The 14111-nt window shown below is 39.4% G+C and overlaps 1 protein-coding gene across 1 annotated transcript; it reads left to right on the plus strand.

Moving 5' to 3' along the window:
• Nucleotides 1-294: 294 nt before the first annotated feature.
• LOC114785602 (uncharacterized) lies at nucleotides 295-11244 on the plus strand. Its single transcript, XM_028971991.1, has 30 exons — nucleotides 295-348; nucleotides 507-619; nucleotides 787-893; nucleotides 1380-1535; nucleotides 1639-1853; nucleotides 1938-2023; nucleotides 2203-2330; nucleotides 2417-2536; nucleotides 2639-2829; nucleotides 3110-3201; nucleotides 3822-3952; nucleotides 4033-4157; nucleotides 4248-4362; nucleotides 4454-4660; nucleotides 6088-6258; nucleotides 6418-6561; nucleotides 6645-6694; nucleotides 6783-6915; nucleotides 7146-7228; nucleotides 7366-7492; nucleotides 7574-7764; nucleotides 7902-7992; nucleotides 8133-8253; nucleotides 8519-8700; nucleotides 8804-8959; nucleotides 9180-9313; nucleotides 9399-9532; nucleotides 9636-9730; nucleotides 10517-10808; nucleotides 10899-11244. The coding sequence occupies exons 1-30, from the start codon at nucleotides 299-301 to the stop codon at nucleotides 10991-10993; spliced, it is 4035 nt and encodes a 1344-aa protein (XP_028827824.1). The 5' UTR covers nucleotides 295-298; the 3' UTR covers nucleotides 10994-11244.
• The last annotated feature ends 2867 nt before the right edge of the window (nucleotides 11245-14111 follow it).

The following is a 14111-nucleotide window of genomic DNA, read 5'->3' on the forward strand; positions in this document are numbered from 1 at the left end:
GAGAATGGAGATGCCTTCCAGAATGTAGATGAGTTTCTAACAGCGGTGACAAACTCTCCTCAGGTATTTATCCAATGAACTGCTAGTGACCTCCTGCCAGATCTGTTTCAGGCACATGACTTGACTTGATGTTGTCTTGTTTCCAAAGCATGCTGCAGTCTCCACTGCTGTCAGAGACATTGTGATGAACCTGACCTTCAACATCATCAGCACCCACTTCCCAACATTTGACACAGCTGATTGGGAGGCTTGGTTCAAGGTGAAACTCGTCCTTGTCCTCCCTAGTTTCACTGGCGAGATGCTCACCACAACAATCTCAAACATCGGCTGCACCAACTATCAAGTGGTGTAAGTGTTTGTGCCAATGAGTGTAAAAAGTCCTTTTCAGTATCTTCTTGTAAGAAGTAGCTTTCTATAACTTTAAGGGGCAAATGGTTTCTTTGAGTTCTTTCACACAGTCATGTGTATCAGAATCCGATGTTTAGAGTGTCCTTTGTTTTACACAGCGTTGAAGGCGTTGGGAGTGTTTTTGGACAAATGGAACCAAGCAAAAGAGAGGAAATTGCTCAAGTTCTTGTGACTCATTTGAAGGAGACTGCAATCCAGTTAGGCGCTCCAGGTATAATGGCCAACATGCCAAGATCTACATCCTTGAAGTATTTTGCCCAATTGTCTAGAAAATATAATATATTATTATAAATGGCTTTCTCATTTCCTGCATTTCTTAAGAGCTCTTGAAGCTTGCACTCGACACATGGTTTTAATCTAATCCATCATCACTTACAGCTTGCTGGCAGACTGCTGGAAATGACTCAGTGTGGCTCAGGCTCAACTTGGGGCCATTCACTGAACATGTAGATTACTCTGACTTGAGTGATCTGAACATCACAGGGGTAAGAAATGCTCACAAATGGGTTTTTATTTAATTCACTTCAGTAATCTGTTTTCATTTTGACATAACGTTGGAGTCTAAAGCATAAAAAAACCTTTTCTTGCCATGTTTCCATTTTTCCTGATAGGGTCATTATGCATTGTCTACAATTTTTACCATTAGGGATAGTGCCATCAAGTTCTTAGTTTGTGCATTGAAATGAAGAGGAGTGCAGCATGCAGTTCTATGATTTTTACGTTTACACAATTTATCAGACGCCTTATCCAGAGCAACTTACAGTCAGTAGCGACAGGGACAGTCCCTTGCAGACACTGGAGGGTTAAGTTTCTTGCTCAGGGACACAATGGTATTAATATGTGTTTGAATTTACTACTTTGTAGTCTTGTGGTTCATATAAAAATGTGTTTCCCACCTCTACAAAACTGCCGTTCTTACTTTGATACTTCTACACATTCTCTTGTTTAAACAGTACTGTCCCTTTTTCTAGGTGAACGTAGTAGACCTCCTCACGGAGGCTCAACTTACAGAACTTGCGTCCACTCCTACTCAGATTAAGAGTGTAGAGGATGTTCAGAAGATTATGGCAGCTGTCACCCCATCAATGATTGCATCATTCTTTGACATTGTCTCTCCAGTCATCCAGGTATCTGTTTCCCAAAAATGTAAAGGAAGGAAACACCTTTTTACCTTTAGATCTAAGACTTTCTTCTTGGTTACACACCTTAAATTAATGTTATTTCTTTCAGAAACTGAAAGACGGCTACACAGCAGAAGTGAAGAATGCCTTCCTCCAAGCAATCTTTACCCAGGGGGACCTCACATCACCATCAATCTCAGACACAGAAATCTTAACCTGGTTAACGGTCCGGCTGCCCCCTTTTCTCACAAACCTTCAATCTGATGATGTGAAATCCTACTTCAGCATCATCAATCAACGTAGCTGCAACATTGTTCAAGAAGGGTAATGAAAAGTTCTCTTTCTCAGACTATAATAATTTTCTTACATATGACATTGACACGTCTGTTTGAAATTTCATTCATCTAGCATTAGCATCCTGAATTTTGTCCAGTCCTATCAAACTGATGTGATAAACAATGAAATCTACAGCAACATTGAACTCCTGCTGAAAGGTATTTTAAGTGTGCATTTGGGGAAAACTTTTTATACCACTATTACAATACTAAATACACTAGTATTATACATATATTTATTACACCAAACATAGATTGCAGCATTATTACTATACAATAAACTAGCATGAATCTAGTGTAGTTATTCTGAATTCAAGTTTTTCTTTGCCGATCTGCAGTTCCTCAGCCACTTCGATGTTATGAAAATGGAAGCTTTTATCAGTTTCTGAATAACACCTTCCTACAATTTGGACTGCCTGACTTGTCCACTCTCCTCTCCCTGATGCCTTTGGATGAACAAACAGAGGTGGCCAGCAACATCAGGAATATCTTTTTTTTTTTTTATTAAGTCAACCAAGCAATAATTTCATCATTTTTCTTGTCTTTTTAAAGCTTCTGAAGTCTATGACACCATCAGAGCTGAGTGCTTTTCTTAATCAGCCGAGCACTAAAGGCACAGATCTCTGCACTGTCTTTAGCAAATACAACAGGGTTGCTGACTACCTGGAACAGGTAAGCTCAGTTTACACTTCTACAGCATTTGTCTTGCAGTTTATATATATGTTTACTCTTGTTTTTTTTTCATGATTTATTGCATGACCTTTCTTTCTTTAGGAGTCGATACCTGGAGGTTTACGACTGGAGACTCTGTCTTGCGTCTGGCCAGAGGCTCTAAGTGCCACAAGCCAGGCTGAGGTGGATCAGTGGTTTGACATCAGCCTCAGTCAGTACCTTAACCTCTTGAACAAGGAGCTCATCAGTCCCTCCATCATGCAGAAAGCCACCTGCCTGTCCTACAAGAAGCTGTGAGAATGATTTTGGAATGATATTCATATGTTAATATGTTATTGTCACAATGGTACAGAACTGTATATTTATAACATGACATAAGGACACAGTTCAGCATGGATGAGGAACCCAAAACAGACCACATCTAAAGAGGGTTAATCCCAAATGGAACAGGCAATGATCAAACACACAGACATGAAACTATGCATTAACTGCTGGGTGTTAAACTTTTACAATTAATATCTTTTGCGTCTCATTCTTTTGCACTTATTTGCAAAAATTTTGGATTTTCCTCAGAATCTCAATCCTGGGTTACATGTCAGACTACAGCAACTTTGACTTCACAATGAAAGATGTGTACCATTTCATCCAATCCTATCTTAGCAACAGTAAGTAATACCTTCCCAGTGTGCATGCTTTATTTAGTAACTGCAATATTGTGCTAAATAGTATATTTTTAGTTAAAATTAACTAGTTAAAATTGAGTTAAAATTAACTTTCACTGGCTGCAAGAGAGGATTTTTTAATGCTTTAAAAAATATTGGGGCAGTGGTGCCCTAGCGGGTACGTAAATGGACCCGTAATAAGAAGGTTGCCGATTCACGTCCCGAGCCGCCAAGGTGCCACAAAGTACCGTCCCCACACACTGCTCCCTGGGTTAAAAGCAGAGAGGCCATTTGGTTGATTGCACCATGTGCTATGCTGCAGTGTTTCACAATGACATTTCACTTCATATAGGAATATTTTACTGACACACATATGATCTGTAACTTTATCTCATGTGAACTACTAATTGGACATTTACATTTAACCAGAGCGCCTTACAATCAATAGTTACAGTGACAGTCATCCTGGAGACACTCAGGGTTAAGTGTCTTGCACCGGGACACTAGGCTACTACCACACAGCAATATGTCACAACATGATTTAAATGGTTAAGAATAATGTGTTAACATGTTAGCTGCTTTCACAACCAATGACCTCTGCATTTCCTGTGATTTCTGTAAAGGTGGTGCACCAAGATGCTATGACACAAATGACACTACACTGAGCTCCAAAGACTGGTTTGTCAACTACATTGGTGTGTTCATCAGCTATGTTTCTCTGAATGATCTCAACACATTTGTCAACACATCAGAGGTATTAAAAATGCAGACAGCTTACTCTCTACATCTCTAAAAACATTTGCAAACACTACCATCACCCTTTTTCCAACTTAGATCAAAATCTTCTTGGACAATCCAAGCAACATGAAGCTCTTCAACAACTCTGCCATCTCCACTGATGTGATCACTTATTATGTAACCCAGCTCTACACCTGGAACCCAGACTTCAATGTCACTGAGTGAGTTTCTCTCAAAAACCATATACGCAAAAATTCTATTTATTTAAATACAAATAACAAATGATCTACTGTTCTTTTTTCTTTGTTCAGTCTTCCAGACCTATTACTTTGTGCTGCCCCATTGTCTGCTTACAAACAGCTCGGAACAAAAGACAGCATGAACCTTCTGATTAAAGTTAAGCTTTTCTGTAAAGCAGACCTCGAGGTAATAAAACCTTCTCTCTTAAAATAGGCAATGTTGAATTATATATAAAGGTGAATAAATGATCAAGAAAATTCCATTTATAATCCAACAGGTTATCACTACTTTGGTGCCCAATGTCCCTGTTTCTGAGAATGTAATCCAGGTGCTTGGTGAACAAAGCACGGGTCTCACAGAGGGTCAGATCAGCACGGCCTCACCCAGCTCACTTCTAAACTCTCTCACTGTACTCAGTAATGTGAGTGGGTGGAACCAGGGCCAGGCCAACGCCATCATCAGCATCATCATTCAGAGCATCAATGTAAGTGCACATTATGAAGCAACAACCATGGCAACTAAGATCACTTTCACATCCTTGCCTGTAGCAGGGGCCATTCAGAATTTTAATTTACACTGACAAACAAAATTTTACTACTGCAGTTGGTCGTCTCTCAGGATCACTGCATACAAATGTTTGTGTTGTTAAACAAGAAAGAGCAAATTAGGACATTTTGCTTTTGAACTGTCAACAAATGGCTTGCCATTTTACAAACATATGAACATACCTAATCTGTCACTCAGATATAATATTAGCCCTGAATATTTGTTTCATAATTTGTCAATAAGAAGCCGCTAATTTTAAATGTTTTTCAGTTTATGAATGTTTCGTGAATCTCTTACACTACGCAGATACATGTGCTGTTAAACAACTGTAACACATTTTCATTTACAATAATCAGAGGTGGGGCGCAGAATTGCATCTGCACTGAGGTTATATTAGTAGCCACCTATGAACCCGCCTATGAACAAGGTTCAAATCCCTTGTGTAAAAATGACCTGTATAAAATCCCAACAACACATCCAAACTGTATAATTCTGTATGCTGTAACTCTTGGTTCGAGCTTGCGCAGTAAATGATGGGTCAGCAAACACAACTATAGTATCTATAGATCTATAGTATGGATCCTTCCATATGATATGTTTAGGTGATTGGTAAAAGAGATTCACGTGTTGTAAATTTGTTTTATTAAAATGTTTATTTGATTTGCAGTTGTCAGGTGATGCATTTTAATTATCGTGAGAAAGATGCTGAGGAGGAGAAACAGAGACAAGCATCTGGCGATTATATTTTAAACCTGAAAATTTCCTTTCCCTCTTAGTGGAGCGCTTTTTTAAAAGCTGTGCATTGCAAGAACTAGCGGGGTCATGGCTGTATGGAAATGGCGCTGTAAAAACACAGACTGTCATTTACTTAAATGCACAATAGAGCATAACAGTTGGGTCGGGTCAGGCCTAATTAGATTAAGAACAAAAACCTACAACTGCTGTTAATTTTTTGCAAATAGAAATTTGTCACTAATCATTTTAATATTTTAATGTGTGTACGCGGGAAGGAATTGGGCCTGGGGGTGGGCGGAGGGTCGTGGCTAATCTTGGACACAGGTAGGAGGGCTTCAAGGAAAAAAGTTTGGGGACCACTGTTCTTATGTCATAATAATTACACAGAACCCATGGTCCTCCTTTGCATATTTTTGGAAAATAATTAAACTTGGTATTGGCATCTTATAAGTCTATAGGTGGCCTTTAGTTGGATTATGATGGGACAAATCTATTATTATTTCTATATGTTTCAATGCTAATAACGCATTACCAGGATTGGCCATCTTTTAATATATTTTAGTAGCATTAGTAGCACTGGTGTATTGTACTTGCTTTATTTGACTGAAATCATTGTTTTCTGATCAACAGATCAGCTCTGCTTCCACTCTTCTGTCATTGGGAACCCTCATTGAAGGTGTTCCTTCACAAATCATTGCCAGTGTGTCACCTTTGGAGCTACTGATAACGACTCAGAACAAAGCTTTTGTCACCAACATGCTGGCAGCTCCTGTAATCGTACAGGAGACCTATGTGAATCAGGTACACTGGTTCAAGCCATAGGACCACTCTACCACTGCAAAAAATTGAAGGGTTATATGTTGGCTTATGTATATATAACTAACTATCTCTGCTAACTAGAGCTGGCCTATAATGTTTCACCACATTTCTCACTCCCCCTCATTTCTTTTTCTACTGTAGATTATTTCAATCGCTCAAAATGTCACAAACGTGCTAGGGAATGTTCCGGATGCACTGGCTGGGTTGATCCCAAGGGTTCTGCTGGTCTCTTCAAGTGCGGTGGATGTTGCAGCGATCAACCAAAAAGTCTGGACATCAGATCAGGTAAGAAACCCTCAGCATTTGGTGCTGGAGGTGTGAATAGTACCCTGTGCTAGACAGCATATTAATAAACTCTTACCGTGCAGGCTGTGGTTTTCTTCAATTCTGTTGCAAGTGCTACAAACAACACAGAAACGTGAGTATTTTTTTTTTAGATATTGGTCCAGAGTCTCAGGTCTACGTGTTTCCTGTTGAATTAAATTGTATCTGCTCTGTGTCTGCAGTTTGTCGGTGCCGGTGCTGCAGGGCTTCTCTTGCAGCTCGCTCCAGTCGGTGTCAACACAGAAAGTCAAGGATCTCATCAAATCCTGCAGGCCCAGAAGCAACCGCAATAAAGTGCAGCTGAAGGAGACCCAGGTGATGACAAAAAAAAACCCTCCACCTTTATGATTTAATAACAGTGAATACCTACAATACACAACTACTGTCATGGTATGTGGGTGGGGGCGAGAGGAGAGGAATTGTGTCCTGATCACTCACAGCTGCTGCTTATTAGGCTCGAGTGATCCTAAAATCCTAAATTACATTGTTTCCGAATATAATATAAAATATATAATTAATTTATGTTGTTTGTATTTGTTTCACAGCTAACATGCATGTACAACTACGTAAAAGGAGATGCCTCTCAAAATTTTGGTGACTTCCCCTCAGACATGCTGCTTTACTATAAGTATGTGAACCCGTATTCATAAAAACTATTCAATCTCTTAGTAGAAAAATTATTTATACGAAAGTGTTGCTGGCCCCATTAATGAATTGTAAAATTAATTAAAGGTAAAACCAATAATACATTTTTGTTTGCTTTAGCTATAGGCTGGTAGCGAAAAGCAACTGCAGATCCTACTTCACCAGCACTGGAGTGTCAGATTTCTCTGTGCTGTCCAGCGTTCTGAACATACCGTCAGCAATGCTGAGCAATGCCAAAGACTGCCTGGTGAGGCGATATTGTTAATTGCATTACTTACCACCTCATTCAAAAAAATTACTAAACTGCTGTTCACGGACCGCTTTTTAGGGCATCACAGGGAATGCCATCAGCAAGGACAATCTCAACATTCTTGGGAACATGGCCTGCACTCTGGACTACAGTCACATTGTCAACTCGGACCCCTTCATTCTGGAGAAGCTCAAAAACTGCAACAGCTTCACTGCTGATCAAGTCGCAGCCATGGAAACTGTCCTGCTCTCAGGAAACACCATGTATGGGTATGTAGATGCCCAAACTCGTAATTTTATCACCTTCTGTATCTAGATAAAAGTTGACATGCAAAAAAATTGTCATGCAAGTGAAGTATATGAAACGTATACATGAATGTATACATTTTGTCATTTTTTTTAATCAGAAATCCTTCAAATTGGAGTTCAGGAACATTAACAGACCTTGGTGTTCTACCTCTTTACCTCACACAAAACTTCTGGAATGAGTTCACAATGGTGAGTTCACACAAGCTCATGTAGGCCATTCATTTTTGAGAACAGCAGTGAACAGAGTTTTGATTACAGGCGAAACATGCATTTAATCAATAAATACATTCCAGTGACACTATGCTTTTTTTTTTTTTTTTTGCTGTCAGTCTGAGATCAGCACGTTCCTTACGTACTTCATGCCTTACCTACGGCAGCAGAATGTGCAGACGAGTGAAATAAAAAGCATGTTTACGCAATTTAGCATCCGCCGGTCCCGACGTGCAACAGGTAAGAAAGGGTTCAACCCTATTAAAATAACTAATGTTTCTTCTTTTAGTTAATGACTTCAAATCATTTTATTGCCTATTAAACAGTTCAATTATGGCAGTATAATTATTTAAACATTTGGACTGCAGAGCTACAGATCATTCTTTCAATGAGATTTAACCTTTCAATTCAGTGAAGAAATGAGCACCTCTCTAAGGATGATAATGTTGATCAATTCAATATGCGTACATGAAATATGCTTTGATTTCTCATGTCATTCCTGCAGGATGCACACTTGGCAACATTACTCATGCTACCATTAGTTATGAGTATTTCCCCTTTGGATACAACGCTCAGCAGTTTGACCTCTGCCTGGATGTGGGTGTTGTGACAGCCAACCTTGCTGCACTGACTGAGAAGATCTACACTGAAGACTTACAGGCTATCATTTTAGCCAAACTGAATGAGGTATCACATCTTTTTTTTGTTTGTTTTTTATTACAATTTCCTTGATGGTATTCCATGTCTGTCAATCTACAGTCACACTATTTTACTCTCTGCTCACTTTCAGGCTTATCCCAGCGGGTTGCAAGATGCGCAGCTCCAGCTGCTGGGTGCAACGTCACGTGTGGCCACCACTGATGACATCAGCCAGTGGAACATCAGTAAAATCGACACATTGTCTGCTCTCCTGCACACCACTGATGGAGTATGGGATCCAGCTAAGGTAAAAATGGAATGATGTGATTTGTCCAATCATGCTAATGTTAATGCCGGGTTAGCTTTTATTTGAATGGTAATCAACTACATTTGTAAGCCATGTAAATTATTTTTTAGTTTAAAATTAGATATGATTTTTCTGGGAAAACCTACCTTACTGTTTTTGCTCTTTTAGTTTTGAATGTCAAAAGGCTTTTTTAAAATTTCCTTCCTGTATATCCTTTCAGAGCAAAGCCATCATCATGAGGTATCTGAATGCACCTGGAACGACCCTGGGCAGCACTGAAATAAATGCTATCGGCCCTAACATCTGCTCTCTGGACACTACGGTGCTCAACACAATCACATCAGACAGCCTGAAGTGAGTGTAAAGTACTTTTCGACTGATTGTTTCTACTGCCTGAAATAAATTCGAGCAATAAATTTCCCTTAATTCCCTCATATAGAATGTCAAACACCGTGGACCTATCTTCATGCTCTTCTGAACAGAAGAGCCTGCTCTACAACACTGCCATATTGTCCTACAGGACTCTGAGAGCCAGCTCAGTATCTTACTACCTCTTGATCGTTCCATACCTGGGTGAGGATACACACACATGCAGAGAAGCTATACATTTTTTTTTTGTGTGTATCAGGTGGAGTGTTTTTATTGATTTATTGAGTTATTTATTTAACTTCATCAGGTGGGGCTCCATTAGCAGATATCCGAAGCCTGGCAACTCAGAATGTCAGCATGGACATCAACACCTTCCGCAGCCTAAACCCTGACGTGATCATGGTAATAAGCAGTCATAGAAAACGCCTTTCTAGCTCTTAATATCATGGTACCACTCATCAGGGCTATGTTGATGACTACTGTGGGTGCAATTGAAAAATTTTGTGCATAAATACAGAACCACTCAGTCTGCAGTGCTCTGTCGATTATGCCCTTTTTTACTGGCGGGATTTCAGTTTTGCAATTAATATTGAATTTTTATAACCAACTCTCAGATCAAAAATTGTTCAAAATTGTAAGTAAAATTTCAAGCGGAGCTTGTTACAAGCCGCCCAGTTCCAGAACCGCGTATAACTCAACTGAAGTAAATAGACCTAGTACAGGCTGATAGCTCCGCAGCACAAATCTACCATGGGACTTCAGATATAACACAAGAAAATATCCTGCACATTGTTCTCTTTATGCACAAAACCAAAAAAAAGGAACCAGAATTACACAGATAAATGGCTTGCTGTCAAATGCTGTTAACCCAGAAAAAATTGCAGTAAAGCTTAGCAGTAATGACAGGCCTGGTGCCTTTCTTGATAAAGCCTGTGCAAAAGCTACAGAGTTCATTCCATATATAAAACACCAAGAAAGGAAACATCACATTAAGACATCACATTGGCTGTGAGATCCAGTCAGATCTAGAGTTGATATGAGAGTTGATTATAAGGCTATTTATAGATCTAAATCTGTCAATCTATATCTGTTTAGAATCAATGGTCACTGATGTCTTTTTAAAAAAATATTTTAAAAAAAGCTTGCCTGTTGTGCCTTTATAATATGGTGCATTTTTGTTTCTTTCAGAATCTGACTGTGAATGATGTAAAAGCGCTACTTGGTAATGTCAATCTGAACGATCTAAAGATCTTTGAAAATGACAGTGTGGTCAAATCTTGGACATCACGGCAGCTCCAGTCAGAGCTCGACCGACTTGGTCTGGGCCTGACTGGTGGAAAGGCATCCCCTGAGACACCCACAGCCACCCAGGCAGCAGGCCAAGCACCTATTCAGATCAGCACTCAATCAGCCCCGCTGTCATCCACCCAGACTGGCGACCAGTCCACCAACCAGACTATCAATCAATTTGTGGTACAAGGTAACAGCACCACTTCATACGCATGCTGCTTTTTTCATTGAGCTTTTCATTCATGATTTCTGAATATGTGTATTTTCTGGGCCCTTTCAGATTTGCAGGCATCAGGCGTCATGGCTTCAGCTGAAATGTGGCTGCTGCACCTTTGCCTAAGCCTCCTGCTTCTCACACTACAGATGCTACACTGAACATAGAAATCACATAATTTTCTGTATGCTAGTTTATAGACTCTGCAGGGATACTTCTAATAATCCTACATAAATTATCTGTTGTTTTTTCCAAGAATGCTTACTATTTAAATATATTCATGTTTATTATATCTATGTCCTCAATAGAATCTCATTCTGCATACTTATAACCAAGTTATAACTGAAAAATATTTTTCTTTAGAAACTATTTGCAAAATATACTGTGTGCATTAAATTATCCAGAAATTAAATGTGTGTTCCTTTTTATTAGTTCCTCTAATACTGACACAAAGATGTCTGTTTTTGTTGTCAGGATCTGACATGTCATAAAGGGCTCAAGTGCAGAACAAACAGTGTATAGAAAACCAGGCTTACAAAGATGACAAATCACGAGGCAGGTGTGGTGCATCAGTCCAGGGGTGTGGTCTGTGATTTGTTGGCAAGAGAAAATGACGGGGCAAATGAGGACAGCACGGGTAGAACATCTGAAAATATGGCATGTGGATATGTGGGTTTGAAGCCTTTCTGAAAATCACATAAAATTACAAATCAAACATGTGTGTAAGATAGGGAATTGTGGAATACATTTAGGTTTAAATGCATAATTGTATTGGCCACCAGAGGATACAGCAGACACCAGTGATTTCTGGTCCATGGTGTTGGTGCTCCAGATGAATTTTGTTTGGATAAAGGTCAGTGGAAGCAGGAGATCTTCCAGATGCTGTTCGGCTACTTCAGAATGTCTACTGAGCAGTCAGCTCTAGCAAAGAAATCATGCTCTGTAGGAACATGGGGTTAAAATGAATTAAATTCATTAGTCCGTTTTTTCCCTGCACTTGCTGAAACAGAGTTGCTACATTTATTAAAAAACCTTTCTATTCACAGAGCATCTGGATCTTATCTTAAAGTATAGTATAGATCTATGTTTGATGAAGCTTGTTACATCAGTGACTGTCTTGTGCATGTGTGGACTGTCCTGAGAAAAAAAGGTGAAGAGTACAGGGTAACCTGCTTATGTTTTTTTTTATACATACATTTACCATTTATCTCCAATAAACACGTAACAATAAACTACAGCGTTCTTGCAACATGAGGCATCGGCCATAATTCATAACTATGATTGAACACTACCGCAGTCATGTTAAAAATGAATACCTGAAAAACTCATCAAACTGGAATGTAGGTGATTCATCTTCTCGGCATGCCATCTTCCTCTTTCTGACTCACAACTGACATAAAACTGCCAGCAACCTGACTTACTTCAACCCCTTCAAAAACAGTAATAACATAAAATGCAGAGTATCATGTAAAATACCAACTTAGATTCTACATTATCATATTAAATGATATGTCTATTAAGAGGCTCAACCATAGAAAATAGTCCCTTCCAAATGACCTTCAAATGATGTATTCTTCTTCCTATAATAATAATAATAATAATATCTTATTCTTTGTCTAAGCCACTGTATCTACTGTGCATCCACAGTTTTTAAGATACATTCATGAATTTTTTTGGGATTAAACTTGCGTGATTTTATAAGCATAATGACATTACACTTTTTCATTATTATTTTTTGAATATTAGATTTTCCCCACTGACATAACATGGAGTCATTTATGAATCGCCATGGGGCCATTTTTGAATGTTTATCAGTGTCTATGTTTTTTACAGTAATCTGTACAGGATTCTCTTTAATATCAATTTATTTGTTAACATTGAAGTGAATGGGAATTGTACTTCCACAATTTGGTCACTTGGGCAGTGAGGAGCAATACCTGGTTTGCGCGCTGCTAGAAATATTCCACTGCTGATGACAGCCCTTGTAGGATATGCAATTTTTTTGTTAAATTTAGCATATTATTGCATTTCTTTGCATGGTTCAAAATCGTTTGCACCCGTCCAACTGGTCGAATATACTCGCCCATAATGAGAAGGTTGTTGGTTCGAATCCAGTGCACGTAGCACTTTTATCTAGTTATATATTATGTTATTTTTATTTTTCAAAAATAAGGGGGGGGGGCAATGGTGGCCTAGCGGTTAAGGAAGTTGTCGGTTCAAATCCCGTGCCACTGAGCAAAACACCGTCCCCACACACTGCTCCACGGGCGCCTGTCATGGCTGCCCACTGCTCACCAAGGGTGGTGATTAAATACAGAGGACACATTTCATTGTGTCACTGTGTTGTGCTGCATTGTTACACAATGACAATCACTTCACTTCAATTGGCTGCCATTGTGGGTCAGCGCTCCCTATATATCCAGTCTTTCACACTGTGACCACCAGATGGGGGCATTTCCCCATCTGTGCAGACGGAAATAGGGTTTTTTTAGGATATTGTGTTCTTTCTCTGATTGCGACATAATCATAATCAATGAACCGCTAATATAAATGAAAAACACCTCTCTAGATTACACACGCTTTAGATTATGATGCTTATGATGTCATAAGCACAGTCCCACAGTGGCCATGGTAAAGGTAAAGATTTACATTTACATTTACAGCATTTATCAGACGTCCTTATCCAGAGCGACTTACAATCAGTAGTTACAGTCACAGTCCCCCCCCCTGGAGACACTTAGGGTTAAGTGTCTTGCTCAGGGACGCAGTGGTAGAAAGTGGGATTTGAACCTGGGTCTTCTGGTTCATAGGCGAGTGTGTTACCCACTAGGTGCCACTGAGGTCCTCTTGAGCGAGGTACCATCGCCACACACTGCTCCCAGGGTGCATTTCGGGGCTGCCCACTTCTAACTAAGTGTGATATAAATTTCAAATAACTTTCATTCATGTGCACCATATGCTGTGCTTGCTGCATATAACGTTGCCAAAAGCATTTACTTTAACTCATGTACTGTTGGAACATTGTTAAATGCTTCTCTTGGTCATTATCTGAGCATGCCAGTGTATACTATCCTAAATGCACTGAAAACATATTTTCATTTACGTTTGAAGTAACTAAATTAAACTTACTGGACAGACCCAGATGCACATAAGAATTTCCCACAGGCGCATTTACCAGCCTCCCCCTTAGGCAGGAGTTTGAGAATTTGGGATATCGAGGAATTTCCCCAAGGCAAGAGATGAACCCTGCCTAACTGGTATGACAGGTAGGTTAAGTAA

The sequence above is a fragment of the Denticeps clupeoides genome, chromosome 3, assembly GCF_900700375.1.
Source record: "Denticeps clupeoides chromosome 3, fDenClu1.1, whole genome shotgun sequence".
Taxonomy (NCBI): Eukaryota; Metazoa; Chordata; class Actinopteri; order Clupeiformes; family Denticipitidae; genus Denticeps; species Denticeps clupeoides.